Raw genomic sequence first — 20,933 nt, forward strand, 5'->3', positions numbered from 1 at the left:
ATGAATGATAATGAATAGTAATGATAATGATAATAATAAAAATAAAAAGCGATACCCCGACAACAGTCACCACCGCTACCACAACCACCGCTTTCAACAACAACAACAACAACAACAACAACAGGAGACAACTGCTGCTCTATTTAATTTGCAGATTTTTGGATGACCTGAAATGCATCGCGTTAACCATATTGGACCGAAACAAGAAGAGACAAGTGGTCTATGAATATTTGAATCCCAGCAGAAATTCCAAGTAAACGACAACGAGTTTAAGCTAGATCCTTCTAAAGGTTTGCTTATCTTTTACCTAGTTAATGTTATCGCCTTATTTACTCCATGGAGGTATAAGCAAATGTAACATAGTAAACGTTTTTCAAGTTAACCGTAAAATATTGGCGTGGTCTTGAAAAGGACTTGCTAAGACCAGCCTCTTGGTTTTGAAGAAAAAAAAAACTTTGCTATCTTCAAAAGTCTACAGAACATTTTAGCTAGCAAAAATTTACTACAAAATTGCTTTTTGTTACAGCATGCATGGCTCGCATTTCGTTCCAACTATGTGTGGGTACAGTAAGATATTCATTTGCTTTTTAAATATTTAATGGTAGTAAATTTTATATTATGCATAAAGTATTTGTATATATTAACTTATATACGATCACAGAAAAAAACTGGATGCTAAATTGCACTTTGTGATCTTTAACACCCCACTGTTACATTTATTCTGGGCAGCTGGTGTTATCCAACAAGAATTTATTTGTGGTTTATTCCCATCACGTGGTACATATCTACTGTTCAAAAACATCTGACACAACACAGTTAAGGTAAACGATGTCCACAAAATATCAAAAGATACGTTTTAGTCCAAATGCGAAAAACATTGATTCAAACCAATCATCAGCAACTGCCATGAAATATTTGTTTCCCACGTCTTCTAAACTTGAGCAGAGGAAAAAAAGCACACGAATAGAATAATACAAGACAGTTAAGCTGTTTGGCAATTATTTCAGAGGAAAAAAAGCACACGAATAGAATAATACAAGACAGTTAAGCTGTTTGGCAATTATTTCTCAAGTTTCCAATTAATTAACGTTGGTGGATCTGACTAAAACTTCCCTGTTGTTGTTAAGGAAATGGAACTTTGGCGATTATGAAGGAATATAAATTCTTGGCACATTCTAGCACAAGTACTCCTAATATATGCCTTATTTAGAAGCGCATCAATCAGCTTCAAATTATCCTAACAATATCATATTACACAAAGCAGTCCTATTATTATCTCATTACAAAATTATTTACTACTTGTAACTTAAATAATAACTTTGAACTTTAAGTATGATAACCCACAACCGTCCGTTGTGGTTCAATTTAAAACAATTATCCCCAAGGTCCCTATAAAAAATTTCTGACGGTATTTTAAACGTCTAAATGATGAATTTTGATCAAAAATTACCTTTCACTATATTACTAAGGGAAAGTTTTGAGTAATGTAACACCTTTCATAATATTAATTTAAATACATAATTTAGTCGAGAACAAAGAAAGGGCTCCTGTTCTTTAAACATATTTCAACACGCTTTTATGAGATAATTGATATTTCCTGAGGAAAAGCAACACATTAATTATAAAAAGAAGTTGGGATAAACCTTTTTGAATGGGGTTGTAATACAGCAAGACTAAAAACAGTTTTTAATTATTTAATGAATAAAGCAATCAAGAGCAATTAAAGAAATTTTTGTAGATCAAAAGCACAGTAAATGGGATTGGTTAAATATTGCCATGTAACTGTTTTGTTTTATGTATTTGAAAATCGAATCGTTTTTATTATTGAATCAATGCATGTTTTAAATATTTCTGTAGTCTTCTTTGCGTGGCAAAAGTATTTGAAATTGTTTCAGTATTGGAAGTAACGGAGCGAATCTAAAATTGTAATATAATTGGTGAAATGATTTGAGGTGGTAATTAGCCTGTAATATACAATATGCCAATTTAATAAATTTTGATTTAGAGGTGTACACTGCTTATTATTATGTTATTAAGGTATTATAGCAAATCTATGTTCTTCAAAAATGTTCAAATAAAGTTATGCCTTTCATTTTTCCGGAATTGACTCTGTAGTGATCATGGAATGTTTTCTAATTTTAAAAGTTAGAACGTTCTTATGAGGAAAATAGCAAAAAGCTAATGTGTATACCAATTTTGTTTAACTCTACACCGTCTTCATCCAGATATATGTTCTGAAGTGTAAGCAATAACTTAGCAGTATATTAAGTTAAAACAAATGGAAAAAGTAAAGGCATAAACGTTAGCAAGTGCATCAGGTAATTGTAATAGGGAGTGGTGTTGCGACATTTTTGTTATCTAGAATTTGGAGCACTGTCACAACTGCAGTGACGAACTTAATAACTTTTACCAAGGCTGTGTAGGATGTTTCACGGTAATTTATAGTTTGATACTATTAAGTACCACTTGAAAACAACTCGAAATCATAGAAAGTAAGGATAATCGATGGTGAAAAAAATTGATTAGCTATGTAGTCATTCGCTTTAGTAGAGAAAACGATTTATGAAATTGAATCAAGTTTTCAACAACTGAGTGGTGACAGTGCTTCCTTTTACCAAAACGTTTTTTCAAGTTGGCTTTCGTTTTAGTTTCACTAAATTAGAGTTTTGCATTGAGGAGGAACAATTTTACGATATTATGACGGGCAACTATTTAGTAATGTAAAAATGTAAATGCAAGGTAATTTATTTACCCCTGGAGCACTAAAGAGCTTTAAGCGCTCGTTTCAAAGGCGTCCGTGCCTTCCAGGTTGAATTGGAAGTTGGAAATGTTGGTTTTTATGAAGGGAGGGAAATCGGAGAACCCGGCGAAAAGGGCGAGAACTAAGAACTCAACCTCATGTTGTATCCACTTCGGTAAATGTGTTTAAGCCCGTTTTGCTTCAGAGGTCCTTACAGTTAAGCAAGTCAGAAAGACAACGGCTTGTATTTGTACAAAGCCATTTACGATATTACGTGCGGATAAAGTTTATCAGTTCTCTAGTCAATTTTAAGATTCAAACTCGCATGCTGGAGAAATGCTTAACCCTATTTTTCCTGATCTTTTTTCCCATTCCTGAGGCTGTGGAGGGGGGGCGGGGGGGGGGCTACTTTCGTTATCGTTACGAAGACGGGGGGGGGGGGGGGCATTTTAAGGTCATTAACCGTTGTTGGTGTTTTAGGAAAGCAACAATAACAATATTGGACTAAATTAATTCTGTTAAAGTGTTCTTCCCATACAAAGCATGTTGGCTAAGCAATAAGTGAACAAAATAAACAAATTCGGACTACACAAATTAAGGCTATATGAAGTCCAAGCACTTGGTCAAGATGCGACCCTCCAAGGAAAAACAGTGGCTTTACATATCCTCAAGAGTGACAGCATGTTTTGTGGTCTAAAAATACACAAATATATCCTTAATAATGTACGTTGGCTTGCCACAAGAAGTTCCAGTAAAAATTCCTGCGTCTTTTGACGCCAGATTTCTTCGAAGGACAACAGTGGCGTAACGCACTCTTGGGTTAGGATTGTCCCAAAAATTCGTCGGCAAATTGTCACATTTTGTTGTCTTACCATCAAACTGGTGAGCTGTATCAGACAAGAAATATAATATATGTAAGCGTTTGTTTGAATTATTATTATTATTATTATTATTATTATTATTATTATTATTATTATTGTTATTATTATTATTATTATTATTATTGTCATCATCATCATTGTTATTGTTCAAGGACAAACACCACGTGAATTTTGACTTTTTATCCTTAAAATGGTGCGACAACTCGTTCATTTAGTTACCAAACAATTCTAAAACACCAAGAAAAAGAAATCAACTGCTCTAGCTCATTTTGGAAACGAAAACAGCGAGAACTTGAATACAGTTAGCCAAACGTTTTTCAACTTGCAGTCCATTTTAATTCAGTCACTCTGTGGCCAGAGACACTCATCGATAGTCTGGGCTGATAATTTACAACAAATATGAGCAACACTCTTAGGTTGCTCAACGTCTTGGAGTTTTTATTACTACTTCTACTACTACTACTACTACTACTACTACTACTACTACTACTACTACTACTACTACTACTACTACTACTACTACTACTACTACTACTACTACTAATAATAATAATAAAAATAATAATAATAAGAAGAAATCTTTATTAAAATATTCCACACAAATTGCTATTTACAAGTTAAAGTATATAAAAAGAGCTATTAAAAACCTATTTACAATTCATTTCGATTAAAAAAAGATAATATTTTCAAGCAAAATTTCAGTAATAATTTTTTTTAAAATATTCGATTGCGAAAAAAGACTGAGACTACTTTCAAGCATAATGTTTTTGTAAAGAAAATAAATAATGATAATAATAATAATAATAATAATAATAATAATAATAATAATAATAATAATAATAATAATAATTTATTACTTACGTCTAGAGCGCTATTTACAAAGACAGATAAATATCGCTTTACAATCCGGTGATACTCACAGTTTCCTCCCATGTAATGTTGATTAGTGATAGAGTCCCCTGCAGAAGTACTGAAGACATGCAATCCTGTTGGCTTGCTGTTCACTGACGTACCACCTCTTCTGTAGAAAAATAAACTTTTGGTAATGGCAATGGAATTTGTGTGGTCTTGTATAAGTGGAAGTATGTTGAAAAGCGCTTTTCAATTGGATGGAATGATTTCATGTAAGGTGATTCTTATGGTTGTTATGAGCTCATCACAGGTTATAAGAAAACCGTTTCAGCTGTAAAGGTATAGTGCTTTGGAACAACATGCAACCTGATCTGCCGCCAGCTTGTCGTCAGAATAATTTCATTTCAGGAACGAAAAGTACTTCACAACACTTTGCATTCATAAGAGATTTTCAGACAAACTCGGTTGTGAATGTTCATGCGAATGTTGATTTAAACAGTTTAAAAACTTTACAATAATAGTGATGTTAATGATAATGGAAATAACACTCTAATAACAGCCAAGTAAACACGAACTGCTTTCGACGATCAAATGATGTTCGAAGTAAGATGACGTCATCATGGAAATGGCCTATAGAAGAAAGTTGACTACTTACAAATTGTCTCCAAATATACTCCAGCATGATGCTACGCCTCTGAACTCTTGTGTGTACTTGATTTTGGTCCAGTATCCTTTGATCAGTGTTAAAGCACCGGATGGTAGACGGCCAGAGCCACACCCGTATGACGTCACTTGGCCAGAGATGGTGAGTCCGTTGCTTCCTCCACTGTAGGTCAGCGTAACGCCTCCTTTAAGGGTGCTAACAACCCACGACTGAGGGATCTTTTTCCATTCTAAAGGGAAAGAAAGCTTACCCGTAATCGAATTTGGAATGCAGGCCATGTCCGTGTTCTTAAGTTAAATTCATTTTATTCTGAGAACACGAAGTCCATGTTAAAAACATGTAGAGAATGATACAAATGAGTAGAAGTCTTAAAGCGGTATGGTACCGTTTATAGTAGGTCACAAATCATATCCCTAAGATGAAACCCATTTTTCATTGAAAAAAAATTGTCTTCAGTTTTAATATACCTAGAAATGTCTTTTGTTCAAGACTAAAAATAATGCATTTCAAGCTTCAGTTTAAGAGTATATAAGAAGAACAAATCTGGAAATTTAAAATTTAAAAGATCCTTGGAAGCAGTCTGAGCTTCAGACTTTTTATCTCGTGTTTTTTAATTCTTTCTTTGTCTTAATTCATCTAGATAACTTACGTCCAATCGCTGACATGTCACAATATCCTTGAAAACTGTCATGTGACCCAACAGGTCTGATCCAATAAATGCCACTTGTATCAAAGTCACCACTATCCTTGATATCTTTGCAGGACTGGCCAGGTGAAATGGCTAGAGATCCTTTCTTGCCTCAAGAATAAAGGAACGGAAGATCTTTGTCAAACATGTGAAATTAAGATTTTTCAGGAGATGGCGAGGCGATGTTGGAAACTCTGACGTTTGTGATTGTTATTTTATTACCCAGCAGGTCGACTACAATAGATTGAAACAGTGCTCTAGCTTGAAGACCTTTGAGACACATGAAGGGTAAATAGCATGACCCAAACCGTCTCCTTTAAGGTCTGCAAGGTTGACTGCTTGCATTACATAACGTAAGAATTACGTCATTTGTTCATCGTGGCCGCCATCTTGGATCCGCCATCTTTGATTTGTTGATATCTCCCAAACCGCAGGAACCCGTTTGAATTGGTTTAAAATTTATCAAAACCAATAAATAAGAAACAGAATCCTGTAAAAAATGTAAAACTTACGATAATAAACTTAAAAGTTTACTTTCCTAGATTGTGATGCCTTCTAAGACTTGTTTCAAATGGATTTATGCTGTTGTAACTTCAAACTCAATCGAGGTATCAAAGTTGATTAACAAAACCTTGCAAACTGAGTTTCATTCGATATGGCTATAAAGTACGGCAGGTTTTGTGCTTCACTGTTGTGCTGGACTCAACTGGGAAAATACTTTCATATATCTTGAGTCACTGCATACTTTTATAACAAAAGTCTTGCTTTGATAGCATTCTAAATTTGGCATGACCTTTATTGACCAAATCAAATTTGACAGTAAAGCCGTTGTCATATATAGATTGACTTAAATATTTGAATAAAGTGGCACGCCATTTCAGAGATGTCTGATTAATTGCACTGGTTATGGTTTTGTCACAACAGAAACGGACGTTACTGACAGTGATGCCAGGCCTCAAATCCAAACTACTCGGTCAAATTGCTAATATAAGCCTTGGGCACTACACTGTACACTATATACAATGGGCTACAATTCCGATACTAAATTCAAGGGTTTATTTATTCCAGTGGTGGGAGGGGGGGGGGGGGGGGATTATCGAATTTTACATGACTATTCGTAATATTTTTAAAACCAATGACGAAGCAAGATTCTTCCACACTACATCTTCACTGCAACCAAAACAAAGGTCAACACAAGACCTTTTTGTCAGTTGGGTGCGCAATGTTGTTCGCTAGAAAACAAGTTGAAAAGTTTAAACTAGTCTTATAAAATGGTTTCCTTTTTGTAACTTCATTCGTAGTATATTTTGGGTGTGCAACCAGAGATGACTTGCTATCTTATGCTTCTAAAGGCCAACCACAATATTTCTAAGGGGGGATTTGTTTTCTATGAAGCCACCCCCAACTAACTTCCCAGAAAAACTAGGTGAATTTGGTAAAGGTCATTGCACATATTTTCTGGTATTTTCTTGTTTCTTGCTGTTTTAGGTTCCTTTCTTATATATGTCCTCTCCCCAACTGAGCTTGCAAAATGTTAATCATTTCTTGGAAATTTGTTGGAAACTGAGAAACGAAAAATTCAAATGTGGAGGAGTGAATAGAATTATATTCACGTAAACACAACTTTACTTCTAAAGACCAAACGCTTCTTCGATTTGACAAGCAAAATGAACCAACGGGGCGAAAATTCTGACAGTTTCACAAAGCCTCAAGGTATTCTAAATAAAACACGTTAAATATGAGTAATAATTTCATTTACATGACTGTATCGTTCTAGGAAGAGGCTAAAAAATTCGCGGAAGGAACGAGGTTTGATTCAGATAACATTTGCTTTCTTCTTGAGATAAACAGTTCCTTAGATTCTCGAAGACTTTAATAGATCGTAGCTTGCGATTTCTTCATTTTAGGCAATGGAGTGCTCGTTACCGCTTTTTCGTTTTAATATCATTGCTATAACCAGACAAATCAAGGGTAAAACCAGTCTTTCAAGGAAATGGACTGAAATGAACTGGACATAAACACCCGCGCACTCACAGGTTCGGCGATATCAACCGGACATCGCTGGACAAAAAAAGCCCACTGTAATCTCATTAGCAGATCAATCGGCAAATAGAGTACTGCTCTTCGCTCTGTTTACGCATAATTACCACAAGCCGTCTTATAGCGCAGCAACAATTATATTTTTCCCGTACATGACTTTCTTGCTACTGTTCCGCCATATTGACTTGTGATGCGGGAGATCAGGCATTGTGACGACACAGCCACACCACGTGACATTTTGGCCGCTCAATGAACGTGAAAATTCGAAGGCAAACAGGCACGTATTTTGAACGCGAGAAAAGGCTTTTAAGAAATTTCAAGCACTTTGAACGCTTCAAAACGTTTTTTATACACATTGAACCAAAGAAGCCCAAGAAAAAAAATTCGTGTCATATGGACTTTAATTAAATCGTGTTTGTTTTAAACCGTTTGAAGACTTTACAGGGAAAGCTTGAATGAGCTTGCACAGCTTGAAAATTTAGTCTTCTTTATTAGTTAATGAAGACAGGGATTTATTGGTTAGGAAATTTACATCTTTTCGGCATCTCACTCTAAGAAAGTGTTTTCTTCTCAGTAACAATTTCAGTATTGTACAGCGAAAGTTTAAACGAATATACGAAATACCAGCTTCACGATAGTGCCAATTGGAAACTACCCAAAATACTCTTGGACGTATTACAAGCACGCAATAGTATTGTTAAAATTCTGTAAATTTCATTTAATATCTTTCAGTCTCTTTAATTTAAACGAATTAGATCATTGCTGCTTCTTAAGAAAAATTATACTTTTTACTTACAAAAATGATCGATTAACTTACTTCTATTTTGTAAATTACATAACTTGTATGTGATATGTTTTCTTATCATGAGGGAGAACAAGATATAGTAGGCCTTAATTACAAAGCCTTGACCGAATTTCATATAAAAAGCGATCAGTTTCTCTTTAAATATTCGAAATTTAACACATTCTAACTGAAATGGTTCTCTTTCCTCCAAAATCATTGATTTTTCTTGATTATTATCATTATTTTAGTTCAATATAGGTTGTGTAGTACATTTTAAACTTTTATCTGTCTGAACGTTTGGAACACGCACACAAAATGCATAAAATAAATTTTAAAACCTGAAACTATTTTTCCCAACACACTTAACGAGCGATTATATACGCACACCCAGGACATCAAATTATATACCTTGCTTCAAGACCACAGCTTGCGTGCTTTTGACACGGTAATTTTTGGAAATTAGTTACACTTTGTACTCACCTCGATCGGGATTTTCAGCGTACACATGCACTTCACTTTTTTCAAGACTTTGAGGTCGACTTCTGTTAAACTCGGAATTAAACTCACAAGTTTTGTCCGCGAGGTTGAAGTTTAGACTCTGGCATGCTAGATTGGTGTTACATGCACTGTAGCAAACAGCAAGTTTCTCCGTATAGAAGGAGTGAAAAATATGTCCTTTGAGGACGATCCCATAGTGTGTTCGTAACGTGCCTTGAGTACAGTGTTGTGTGTTAGCGTAGCGTGGAAAAAGGAACAAAAGCAAGAAAATGCTGTTTGAAATTTGTAACAGAACCATTTTCATGCTATTCCTGATAAAACAACTGGCCTTTAGTCAGCTCTTTAAGTTATGAACAACATTTATTTTATTGTACTAATATATTCTTTTATATAATCAACGGGAGAACTTGTTATTTATTTATAACTGTTCGTTAGGGCTTTACAAATGTGTCGACAGTTAATTATTTTGCTGGCAGATGGCACGATACAAGTGTAAATAACTATATTAAATGGCGTCGGTGCTAAATACAGTCAACGAAACCTTTGATGTTCTTGGTCGCATAACCATAGAACTTTAATAAGAGGGGGTTTCAATTAAACTAGGCTGACTTCTCCAAATTTTAGTTCCTTGCGTTTTCTTCGAAAAATACGTAAGATGCAGAATAATAAAAATATCACCTTTACAATCATATTTTTTTATGAGAACGAGAATGATACAACATGTTTTGTTCGAGTGAATCGATCTATGTATTTTTTGAGCAAAAAAAAAAAGACCAATTCTGTCTTTTTGCAAGTTGGCCAGAGTGGCTCGCAGTGGCCAATTAACATAAAATATTTTTTTCCGCAGTTCGCTGAAATACATGCGACATTTCACAAATTTTATATTAGAGGTATTCTCACTTTATAGCAAGTTGCCTTTGGCACAATTTTGAGTGGACTGCTTTGTCACCAAGCTTTGTAGGTTTTTCTGTCGTGGCAGGTGGTTTCTTGGCCATCCTACGTCCCGGTGGGAGAATAAGAATTCTCTACAAATATCCGTCCGCAAACCTAAACAGGCTTTCTGATCGTGCACGAAAACGTTTAATTTACACAACAAAATGCCATTAACTCCAAGTACCCGGCAAACTCCTACTCGTGCTTGCGAAAGCCCATCAAACAAGTTAACAACCGATTAGAAACCGAGTTTGTGGATGGCGGCAGATCAAAGGATCGGATGGATCTTTGGGGGGTTTCGTATTAGCCCCGGCGCCAAGCCATAGGGTTACCAAGGGACGTCTTCTCGCAGGGTAATCTGCAGGCAACGCAGGTTCACGAACAGTCGAGTACCTCAGCAAGAGCCGGTCAAAACTGTAATGAGCTTTCGAGATCTGGAATACGGAGTTCGTTTCAATAAGTGGATTCTTTGAATTCACTGTGTCATTGGCCGAATGTTTTCAACCTTTAATGTCAATAAATTGGTTATGGTTCCCTGGAAATAAATATATTTTTTGCGTCTCTGCTCGTGGTAATTAAAATCTGGAATGGCCCATTATCCTTACGTGTGGCGCTAAGTCGTTTAGTCAAGTCCAAACAGCCAGCTTTGGCTGCCATGTAACTTGCATGCCCATTAAAACAAAACGGAAGAAATCACTTTTTGGTAAGAGGAGAAAGTAGCGAGTAATATCGTTTGTGAATTGAACACGAAAGAAGATTAACATAAATAAATATCAAACAAAACGGAGGGGCTTACTATTTGTCATTGTTATGATACTTATAAATAAATCATTCAATCAATCAATCTCTCAACCAATCAATCAATCAATTAATCGATCGATCGATCTTTCAATCAGTTGATCAATCGATCAATTAATATCTTAATCTTTCTTAGTCAACCAATAAATCAATCGATCATTCAATCAGTTGATCAATCAATCAATCAATCGATCATTCAATCAATCAATCAATCAATCAATCATTCAATCAATCAATCAATCAATCGATCGATAATTCAATCTCTCAATAAATCAATCAATCAATCAATCAATCAATCGATCCTTCAATTAATCGATCAATCAGTTTTGTTTCCTGCACGACTAAAAAGAATAAGAACAACAGCAACAACAAAGCAAAGTGAAAAATGTGTCAGCAAGTTTAACAACACACCTGTTATCTAGCTATCTCAAAAAAGTTGATCTAAACCCCTTCCACCCCAACTTACACAGCCAGCGAATCAAAGGCTCGCAACAGCTAAGTTTACTTTGTTTTCTGATCCCACTTTTACAAATGCTCCCCCAAAATTATAGAAAAGTGCACAGGAAAAGATCGTTGTCGAAAAGAAAACAGTTCACCTTTAGTTATCGAGAACACAAGCCGAGAAACAGTGACTAACAGCGATCAATAGACCCTTATCACTCGGCGGCCATGTTGAATCTTGGGGGAATAAAAAGCTTTGTTTTCGCACGGCAAGCCTCGGCCAGACGCGAATTCAGTGCGAGGCTTGCCGTCCAAAAACAAAGCTTTTTATTCTCTTAAGACTCAACATGGCCGCCGTGTGATAAAGGTCTATTGGAATTTCGGCGTAATAAACTTGTTCGTTGATTGAGTTGTCAATGATAATAATAAAAAAAAAACCGCGCGCGCAGCTCATTATTCTGTTGACGTCATCAATGAAGCAAACGCGAGAGTTATAACACTTTCTTTGGAAATAACACAGCGATGGTGCGACAGACTAACTCAGCAAAAAACCGCCCTTTTACGATAAAAATTGATCTCCCTTTCGACGAGAAGATCGAAATAACTGATGTAGTAACTTCCATGAATGTTTTAGATGTGAAAAATTGCATAGAGTTGGCGATAGGAATTCCACGGTAAGTGTACAAAACTTTTGCAACTAAAGTATTATATTATAACGCAGTACTCTCTTTCTTGTCTCAATGACGTGAATCCCTTCAGGAAATTTATCCACACGGGCGTAAAATAAACAGCTTTATTTAAAGAACTACTCAATAAACTGATACATATAAAGATTCTCACCAGAAATATAAAAGTTAGCAGCTCTTAGCCTAATTCCAAGTTTGCTTATGTTATTAAAAAGAAACATCGATAAACTTTATGGAAAGTCATCACTCATTGAATAGGAGTGAATCAGTTTTCTCTTAGTAACTAGATCCGACGAGACCTTTTCTGGAATTTGTCGCGCAATTCAAGACTTTATCGGCAGTTTTCCTTGCGCACTCCAGAGAAAACATCGTAAAGTATATGAAATGATTCATATATGAACTGCAGATGTAGATGAAAGTGAGAAGTGATCATTGCAGTGAATTTTCCAATTTATGCAATTGGAAATTAGAAGCCTGAAAAAAAAAATTCCGGCTTCAACGGGATTCGAAACTTTACATCATTTCACTCCTCTCACGGGAAAATGGGAACCCACAATTGACCTTGCTCCCAATGCGTGGCTTCGTAGCTCAGTTGGTAGAGCATCGTACCAGTAACGTGGAGGTCACGGGTTCAAATCCCGTTGAAGCCTGAATTTTTTTTCAGGCTTCTAATTTCCAATTGCATAAATTGGAAAATTCACTGCGATGATCACTTCTCACTTTCAGAGAAAACATCGTTGCAATAGTTTTAACAGTTTGGGATTATGGAGTTGGATTGGGTGGATCCAACACCCTCAGGTCCCATAAATCTCGTACCCAGAGTCCTCAGGCTCTTTGGCGAGCGGTTAACCGCCAGGAGAGAGTCTGGGGAACTGGAATTTTATTACCGCAGGATTTCTGCAGTAAAACAATGCAAGCCCTTACGGGGCAACCAATCAAAAATTTAAACAAAATTCCAGTTCCCCAGAGTCTCTCCCGGCGACCAACCGCTGACCAAAGAGCCTGAGGACTCTTGGGTGCGAGATTGAGGTCCCACAAGACGGCTACAATGTGTTAATAGATAAAAATGCGGAAATCTGCAATGTGACGTAGTTTTTGCTTTATAAGGTGGAACTACAGTACTAGTTTATTTCAGTCTGGAGGCGAAAACGTATCGTGTAACCAAAAAAAAGTACCACTTGTCTTGGAGCAGTTATTAAGATTTCAGAGTAATTACAACTCACAGATACACCTATGACATATTTCGATTAGTGGTAAAGAAATTTTAGTTTTTATTGTATTTTGGGTCTACTTCCATCTTTGTTGATGCGATTTGCCAGGTTCTGCAAACGAAATATTTCAGATGGCCTCCTTTGCCTTTTGTCTGAAGGTAGCACTGACCATTTTACAAGCCAGGATGACTTTACAAATATCAAAATGCTGTACTATTTTATTAGTTCTTCTCTGCTTATCTTTCGGATTCAAGACTCAAGTAGTGATAGGCTGTTGCACAGCTCTGAAAGATAAACAAAAGGTTTTAAGAAGGACAACAGAGGAATTACTCCTTCAAGTGTTAATGCATGCAAATGACAGGGTGGGTAGAGTACAAGAGACTGGCCAAGGCGACATGCCAAATGACTAATAATAAAAAAAATTAGAAACTTATCGCCGTTTAGAAAGTGGAAATCTTATCCTGGCTGGGAGTGTTACAGTTCTTCACATGAATGTTTACTGGGTTGTTTTAGCAGCAAATTGTTTCCAATAAATATGAATTTTTGACTTTTCGTTTGGGAAGTAGTATGGTGAGCATCGTTTGGGCTGTTTTTTGTTTTTCTGGTGATGCTAATAATTTGAGGCGGATTAAATTAACGCCGATCCCTTCATAGCCTTGATCACTTCATAGTCTTGATCTCATAAATATTATGCGGTGAAGGTGAAAACATAATCCAGAGGGTCTGATGTCATCAGAAACTACGACATCATAAATAATTAAAACCTGCCCAAACGGTGCTTACCATACAACTTTGGGGGAATATACGAAGACTCACAAAAACGTCATGAGCACCAGTTTTCAACATGGTTAGGATTCTTTTTCCGTCATTCGAGAATGAGACTTCAATATGGCACCACTGAAAGCCAGTGAGTGTTGCTTTCTAGTGGTGCTGTTTATTCTTTTGTTATTTTTTCTTAAATCCTGTTTAGAGCGATTCTATAAAACCAAATATCATTTTATCCCATAAATTAAATAGTGCTGTTTTTTTTTCCTCTAAAGCCAACTAATTCGTCTAATGTATCTTGATGACCTGGATATGGATGACAGTAGGAAGTTATCGTTTTACCACGTGGTACCTAATTCTTTATTTAGAATGAAGCTCTGGCCACAGTGGGTTTCACTTGTTAATGCTGCTTATTATGGTGACGTTAAAGGTAGGAGGGAAGGACAGCAGAAAGAATGTTCCATAATTTTAATGGCATTTGCCATTACTCTTTTGGAAAAGTCATAATATCCGATGAAATTTAACCTTTAATATTAAAAGCAGTTATCATCCTTCAACGTCTGCGCGGACACTTTACTCCCCCCCCCCCCCCCCCCCCCTTACCTCCCTCACCACTATTCCGCCCTTGTACACCAAAAAATTAAAGTGGAGATAGAGGAATGTACATTTCACTAAGACCTAAAACTAAATCACACACGCAACTATAACACACACCGGTGCGAAAGAGGAGGAAGATGGTTGAACTGTCTCCACCTATGGTTCTGGATGTGTGTTAAGAAAACATCACCGGAAGGGGAGAGAGAGTCGGAAGGATTCTGCCCGATTGGGGGGACTTTGAACCTTAGTTTAGTGAACATGTAGGCTAGCGCCATCAAACTTTGGGAATGTCATTGCAAGCTATTTGGTACCGTGGGCGGTTCACTGAATTTGAAGTTACCATTGCAACCAAATTCGCTAAGTAAGCTATTCTCAGAAATTCAAACTACCTTTTCCAGATCACTCTCATCCCACTTCATTAAAGTAGTTGCTACAGGTTTCTGTTAGGGATGATAGTGTCATTGCCATTCCTTAGAAAAATAATTGAGTTTTTCTTGAGAGAGTCCCTTCAATGTGAAGTTTTTGTAAGCTGCTTACTTACATTCATTTGTCAAATGCTTTGACCAGGAGTGATGGCTTCGCACATTAGACAAGCAGTGGGTGGTCGTGGTTGGTTTAAACGAATGGAGTTCAACGAACGTGGATACGTAGCACTGTTTATAGCCTCCCACCGTGGACACGCCAAAGTGGTATCCAAACTGATGGGTCTTGGCATCAATGCTTGTCGTAGAATGCCCTCGGGAATATCAGCCATCCATGTAGCCGTCTACAAGAGGAGGATCACGTGTGTTAATCTTCTAGTAGGTAAAGTTGGTTAAGACAGGATCTTGTAGAAAGATATGGTAAGGTCATGTCAGGTGAGGTCAGGTAAGGTCAGGTAATTTATAAGCAGGCTGGTTTCTGATGCACCACGCAATAAGGGGGGCTGTTTCTTCTTCTGGGTATAGGATGGTTGTCCATTCTATTACTAGCCAAAGCAATAAATTAATAATAATAATAATAATAATAATAATAATAATAATAATAATAATAATAATAATAATAATAATTGTTTTAAATACCTCAACTTGGAATCAGATATGGCAAGCTACTGATGAGGGAGCAAGAGACGAAATTGGCGTTGTAAAATAAAACGATAAAAGTGCTGAAAAGAATAAAATAACTTTGTTTCTAGGCAGCACTCATTTGTACATTCAGGTAAGACAGAGAGTTAGTGTGAACGCTCTGGTTTAAGGAAATTGCTACAAGGTAGATAACCGATTGACGATTTTAATACCACGTCCCAACAATATACTACGTTTACTAATCCAAGGCCTCAAACTTACTGTGCGAGGCATGATGGCCTTGTACGAGGTGCATCATAATAGAGACCTTTAGATTCTAGTACGAGTACGAGTACAACTACGAGTTTCTCCAATAAACAAAGAGTGTGCGCGCGTTAACCAGTGTCATTTTGGTGGGAAAACAAGATAGCTGTCGTCATTTTACTACGAGTTTTTGTAAGAATCCCGTAGTGGCGAAAACGAGTACCTCGAAACGTAGGTGATCTCGTCTTTTTAGAAACACGAAAGGACTTAACTATCATCATTCAAACCAACTGCGTCAAGTTCGTCGTTCGTAAAGAGTGAAATAAAACTTTCTGTGATATATCTGTTCTTAGTACTTCGCTAAAAACTCGAAGTCAAATCTCATAGTCGTACTCGCACTCGCACTAGAATCTAAAGGTCTCTAATGTCTTATGAGGGTCTGTGATTAGTATCCCACTGTCCACTATTGCAAGTCGGTAGCCTAGACAAGAAAAAATATCTTTAATTGAGATATAACTGTCAACAGACTAGCTAAAGAGAGTAAACGGCAAGATGTTGGCGTATGACCAAGGTAACAGCTGTTTATATGCTGGCAACAAATTTTTAGCTGTAGATTGGTTGGCATATTACCACCAGGAATGATCTCATATTGGTTAGCAAGCAAAACTTCCCATCAGCTTTCCTCATCCGTCCTATAGCGTGAGCTTACTGTCTCCTTTCACTCAGATACATGCAGCGACGAACATGTCCTGGTAGAGTTAATTTGGAAAAATTCCTACAGGAGTAGAATCCACCCAGTTTGAGTCTGCTGTAGCTAGACAGTAAAATCTGGCTTCTCTGCTGGTATTTGTAGAGTCAATACGAGGTGGAACAATTTCGCCATGTAACTGAAGCATTGCCAAAGACTGTTTATTATCCCTAGAAACTTTTACTACCTGTTTTGTGCGGGGCTGGAGTTTAAAGCAACGTTGTGGGTTAGCAAATTTGCTTGAACACGCAGATATGCATTTTTCCTGTCCGGCTGTGCCGTGTTAACTAAAAAAGATCATACGACTGTCCTCGGTACCTCGCGGGCTGCGTAGTAATTTCTGGAAGACCTTTTTCGTGGCATTGTGTATTTAAACTTAGTGACTGTATACAGCTATTTCAATTAACGTTGTCGGATCAAAGCTTAAAGCTTAAAGACATCTTCAAAGAGGATGCCACCTCATCCATTTGATATCCTAATAGTTTTTTCATCCAAATGGCTCGCCATCGTATATCTTCACTGGATAGACGATGATGATGAACTCATACATAAACAAATCCACAGAATCTTGAGGTCTGGTCTTATAGCTTTATACTTTGATCCGACAACGTTAATTAAAATAGCTGTATCCAATTCAATTGCTTTTATAAGATACAATGGATAATGTTTACCTTTTACCACATTTATTTGCCTCCATCAATAAGCTGTATTATCAGCATTTAAGAATAAATAAATAACAATAATAAATAACCAGCTGAAAATTTACAATACTGAAACAAGGGCAGCAAAGCTGCATGGGATGGAGCTTTAACTACATTCTCTGGAACAATATTCCATTCCGTTATTGTTCTTGGAAAAAAAGAAACTTTAAAATACTCAGTAAGAGTGAATTGGACTTTGAAAGGCTCCGCATTAACATGGCCACTTTTATGTCTCAGAAGAATTAAGTACTTTGTAGCATGAATCCCTATGAAGTCTTGAAGTCTTTATTAAATCAGTCACAACATACGTGTGACTTAACAATCAATAACCGATCATATCCAGAGGGTGAAATCGGACGTCAGCATATACAAGGCGCCTCTGGCTGCCGCCTCAGTCCATATATAGTCTCACTTCACCCTCCCAGACCAGTAAACACAAAGACCAGACCACAACACCGGGAACTACGCCCCCTAATCTTTACGAACAGTGCGTGGGTTCATTAACGTCCCACAGAGTTATTACGGACAAGGGTTGTGAGACGGGACCTACGGTTTATCGTCCTTATCTGAGAAGACCAAAAGGTCTAACCATTTGCAGATGTTTCTGTCTTTCCTCAAGGATATCCCACTGCAGCTTGCTTAGCATATCACTATGATAGCTATGTGATAGCTATGTGATCTGCTAGAAACCAATTAACTAACCAACCGGTTAGCTCAGTTGGTAGAGTGCCGGACTACCGTGCGGGAGGTCACGGGTTCGAACCCCGGCCGGACCACCACTCAGGGTCTTTAAACAACTGAGGAGAAAGTGCTTTGCTCTGACATCTGCAAATGGTTAGACTTTCTAGTCTTCTCGGATAAGGACGATAAACCGTAGGCCCGGTCTCACAACCCTTGTTTGTAACTCTCTGGGACGTTAAAGAACCCACTCACTGTTCGCAAAGAGTAGGGGACGTAGTTACCGGTGTTGTGGTCTGGTCTTTGTCTGTATACTCTCATGGTGGGCGCATTTGATCATCACGTCATGTTAAAATGCGCGTTACAAGTATAAAGTATTCGGAATTCAGTATCCCAAACCACGTTTAGAGGTTTGCTCTCCCGGTGGTAGCCACAGCGAAACACCAAACACACTGAGTTTACAATTTTGATACTGCAGGTAAATCCAGGGGAATCAAAGAAGGGGAAAAGTACCGTGAAAACTGTGTCAGAAGAAATACGTTTTTGAATGTCGCCAATCAGCTTGAGAGAAAAGATGGCTGGAAACTGCTAGTAATGCAACTCAAGGAGCACTTAGGACGACGAGGATGCGACGACTCATTGAAAGGGCTAGTTCCATTGAGGGAATTTCAGAAATACGACTCCGCGTTTTCGACATATTTGAGAGGTACATACAATTATTATAGCTGAAATAATTTTTTTAGTGCATTGTAATGGTGGTGGATTTAGTAATGTGCAAAATAGGTTTGTATATTCACTATAGTTTACACTTCCAAACTTTCTTTGGTGAAGGTTAGGTGACCAACAGTTTTATGTTTCCATGTTACGAAAATAACGTTTTCGTAATCGTTGTTTTACACGTCTTTCGGCTCTTCGCGAATACAGCTGTTTCGACCAAGGTTGTCCAAAAAAGCGTAAAAGCGTACGCGACAATACCGAAAGGTAGTCTGGGAAATACCCCAAAAATTTAAATTAAAGCTCCAAATCCATATTGCCCGCCATCTCAAGTCTTCGCTGTACGGTCGAGGCATTATGGATTCTGAGCTTTTATTGAAATTTATTGGCTATTTATGGGCATTGCCGCGTACGCTTTTACGCTTTTTTGGACAACCTTTGTCGAAACAGCTGTATATAATCCGGAGATCTCGGGGTCACAAAGTCGCGACGGTGCGAAGATTTCACGGGAAAAATCGGGACCAGCGAGGTTTCACCCGACAAAACTTCGCCTTGACCTGGCTGTGCCCCTTGGTCTCCGGGGATTGTCCCTCTCTGATTACTAGATAGATTTCAATGATGGTCTTGTAAATAGCAAATTTGTAAGTCTCCCCAATAGTTGGGTTTTTTAAAGAGTTGAGTTAAGCTTGAGTTGAGTTTACGGCAACCATCAGTTCAGTTCAGTTCATTTTATTGATTCTTGACATAAATCTTACAAGAAATGCGTACTGCCCACGGTTAGCAAGAGCTAGTCGAGGCGAGCAGTGGTTACACTCAACATTTACAGAGCAAGAGAAAGAAAAAAACATATTTAAGTTAGGTATATAGATATGTTTACAGAATATATTTAATGTGTTATATAATGTATTATGCGAAATAAGGCTATAAGGAGCTTGTATCAAAAAGTGCAAACATAAGAAGCCGAGGCTTCATACTATTTTCGCTTAGATTAAATTAATCAAATTATTCAATCATTTCAAAACTGTATCCTTCACCCCCTCGAAGCCTCAGTTGCTTGTGATATGCAGGGTATTAAAAACGTACGTAACAAAACCTGCCATGTGTTTTCTGTGGAAAAGGCGAATGTACCTTCTTAATTTCCAGCGTGCTAGTAATACTTTTTGTAAAATTAAAGAGTCGTACCTGTTTCAAAGTCCTCTTAAAAGAATCGCTTATCTCCAACTACCGACGGGTTCATTGATGCACTTTATTTTCCAGTTTTTGCGTGTGCACTTCCCCTTGTTTATTGGTATTTTTGTGTGTGCGTGTGTGTGTGAATGGTAAATCGTGTCCTTAGTTCTATTTTAATGTAGGGTATTTGCAAATTTTTCCGCTTGGCCCAGCCACTTAGCTCGATTAGCTTGCTATTTCTAAGTGGCTGTGCCCTCTTCTTTAGTAAGTTTTCTTTCTTGTATTAATGTAACTCTGTATAATTTCTGGGCACGAATAAAGATCGTTGTTGTTGTTGTTGTTTTGGTTTCTATTTAACCATAGAATTTTTTGAAAATAATTGTTGAAAAAAGTATTCATTTTTAATAGGACCACTTGGAAGGCTTTACCTTTGTACTGTTCTTCAAATGGAACCAGTTCGGCGGCGGTCTTTCCCAGCCCCTTGGAAATGATGCCTTCTGAAAGAAAGCTAGTGACATTGTGACTCAAGAGAGGCATACCGACACTATCGCCAACTGAATTTGTATAAGTTCCATAGCCACTGCTTCGCTACTTGTTTAAATAGAATAAAAGTTTACAAACCATAACATTTTCAGAGTGGTATATTACTCTTAATTGGGACAGAGGAATTTGCAACATCTTGAAAGTTGTTAGGGACCTTCAGACGAGAGTCCAAGAACAAGATTGAGTACGACTCCGAGTTTCAAATTTCAATCAGTCACATCCCCAAAACTCTCGACCCTTCCCGTTGTTTGCCAGCAGAAAAGAAGACCCTAGAAGCAAGATTGGCGTGACAAGCGGTTGTCCAAAGCACGCAAACTAGATTTGAAAATTAGTACTCGTGCTCAATCTCGTGCTCATAATCAAAGCTTCCGCTCTGATCAAGAATGACCTTTTCTACCCGATTAACAGGATTTAAGGTGCACTGTCAAGGAGATTTTGCTGTATGTTGGCCAAAACTGACAGAGAACCCCTTCTATAACCTAAAACAACCGTTA

General features: G+C 37.4%; 4 protein-coding genes across 5 annotated transcripts in view; 3 read left to right on the top strand and 1 right to left on the bottom strand.

Annotated features, from left to right (window-relative positions):
* Window positions 1–2,103, top strand: part of LOC146463769 (bifunctional heparan sulfate N-deacetylase/N-sulfotransferase 4-like) — a 37,485-nt gene extending 35,382 nt beyond the window's left edge. For both annotated transcript variants that reach the window (XM_085084096.1, XM_085084095.1), the window contains exon 11: window positions 155–2,103. In XM_085084096.1, coding sequence (XP_084940222.1) covers window positions 155–257 — 103 coding nt within the window. In that variant the 3' untranslated portion in view covers window positions 258–2,103. The remainder of the gene's footprint in view (window positions 1–154) is intronic.
* The window catches only part of LOC146463768 (uncharacterized), a 225,952-nt gene that overhangs the window by 69,475 nt on the left and 135,544 nt on the right, over window positions 1–20,933 (top strand). The window lies entirely within an intron of this gene.
* Window positions 4,800–9,730, bottom strand: LOC146463772 (uncharacterized). The gene is made up of 3 exons (XM_085084101.1): window positions 9,130–9,730; window positions 5,787–5,936; window positions 4,800–5,366 (listed from the first exon to the last, which is right to left on the bottom strand). The coding sequence occupies exons 1-3, from the start codon at window positions 9,449–9,451 to the stop codon at window positions 5,125–5,127; spliced, it is 714 nt and encodes a 237-aa protein (XP_084940227.1). The 5' UTR covers window positions 9,452–9,730; the 3' UTR covers window positions 4,800–5,124.
* Window positions 11,634–20,522, top strand: LOC146463773 (uncharacterized). The gene is made up of 5 exons (XM_085084098.1): window positions 11,634–11,993; window positions 14,257–14,411; window positions 15,146–15,382; window positions 18,491–18,718; window positions 20,305–20,522. Exons 1-5 carry the CDS (start codon window positions 11,842–11,844, stop codon window positions 20,385–20,387), a joined length of 855 nt encoding a protein of 284 aa, XP_084940224.1. The 5' UTR covers window positions 11,634–11,841; the 3' UTR covers window positions 20,388–20,522.

The sequence above is a fragment of the Pavona decussata genome, unplaced genomic scaffold, assembly GCF_977016875.1.
Source record: "Pavona decussata unplaced genomic scaffold, jaPavDecu1.1 SCAFFOLD_175, whole genome shotgun sequence".
In the NCBI taxonomy this organism is placed as follows: domain Eukaryota; kingdom Metazoa; phylum Cnidaria; class Anthozoa; order Scleractinia; family Agariciidae; genus Pavona; species Pavona decussata.

Coding starts and splice junctions, on each gene's coding strand:
- LOC146463772 (XM_085084101.1), bottom strand. CDS start 9,451: ATGAAAATGGTTCTGTTACAAATTTCAAACAGCATTTTCTTGCTTTTG. Junction 5,937..9,129: donor CGCTGAAAATCCCGATCGAG/GTGAGTACAAAG, acceptor TTTATTCTTGAG/GCAAGAAAGGATCTCTAGCC. Junction 5,367..5,786: donor TGACATGTCAGCGATTGGAC/GTAAGTTATCTA, acceptor CTTTCCCTTTAG/AATGGAAAAAGATCCCTCAG.
- LOC146463773 (XM_085084098.1), top strand. CDS start 11,842: ATGGTGCGACAGACTAACTCAGCAAAAAACCGCCCTTTTACGATAAAA. Junction 14,412..15,145: donor TTATTATGGTGACGTTAAAG/GTAGGAGGGAAG, acceptor TGCTTTGACCAG/GAGTGATGGCTTCGCACATT. Junction 15,383..18,490: donor GTGTGTTAATCTTCTAGTAG/GTAAAGTTGGTT, acceptor TTGATACTGCAG/GTAAATCCAGGGGAATCAAA.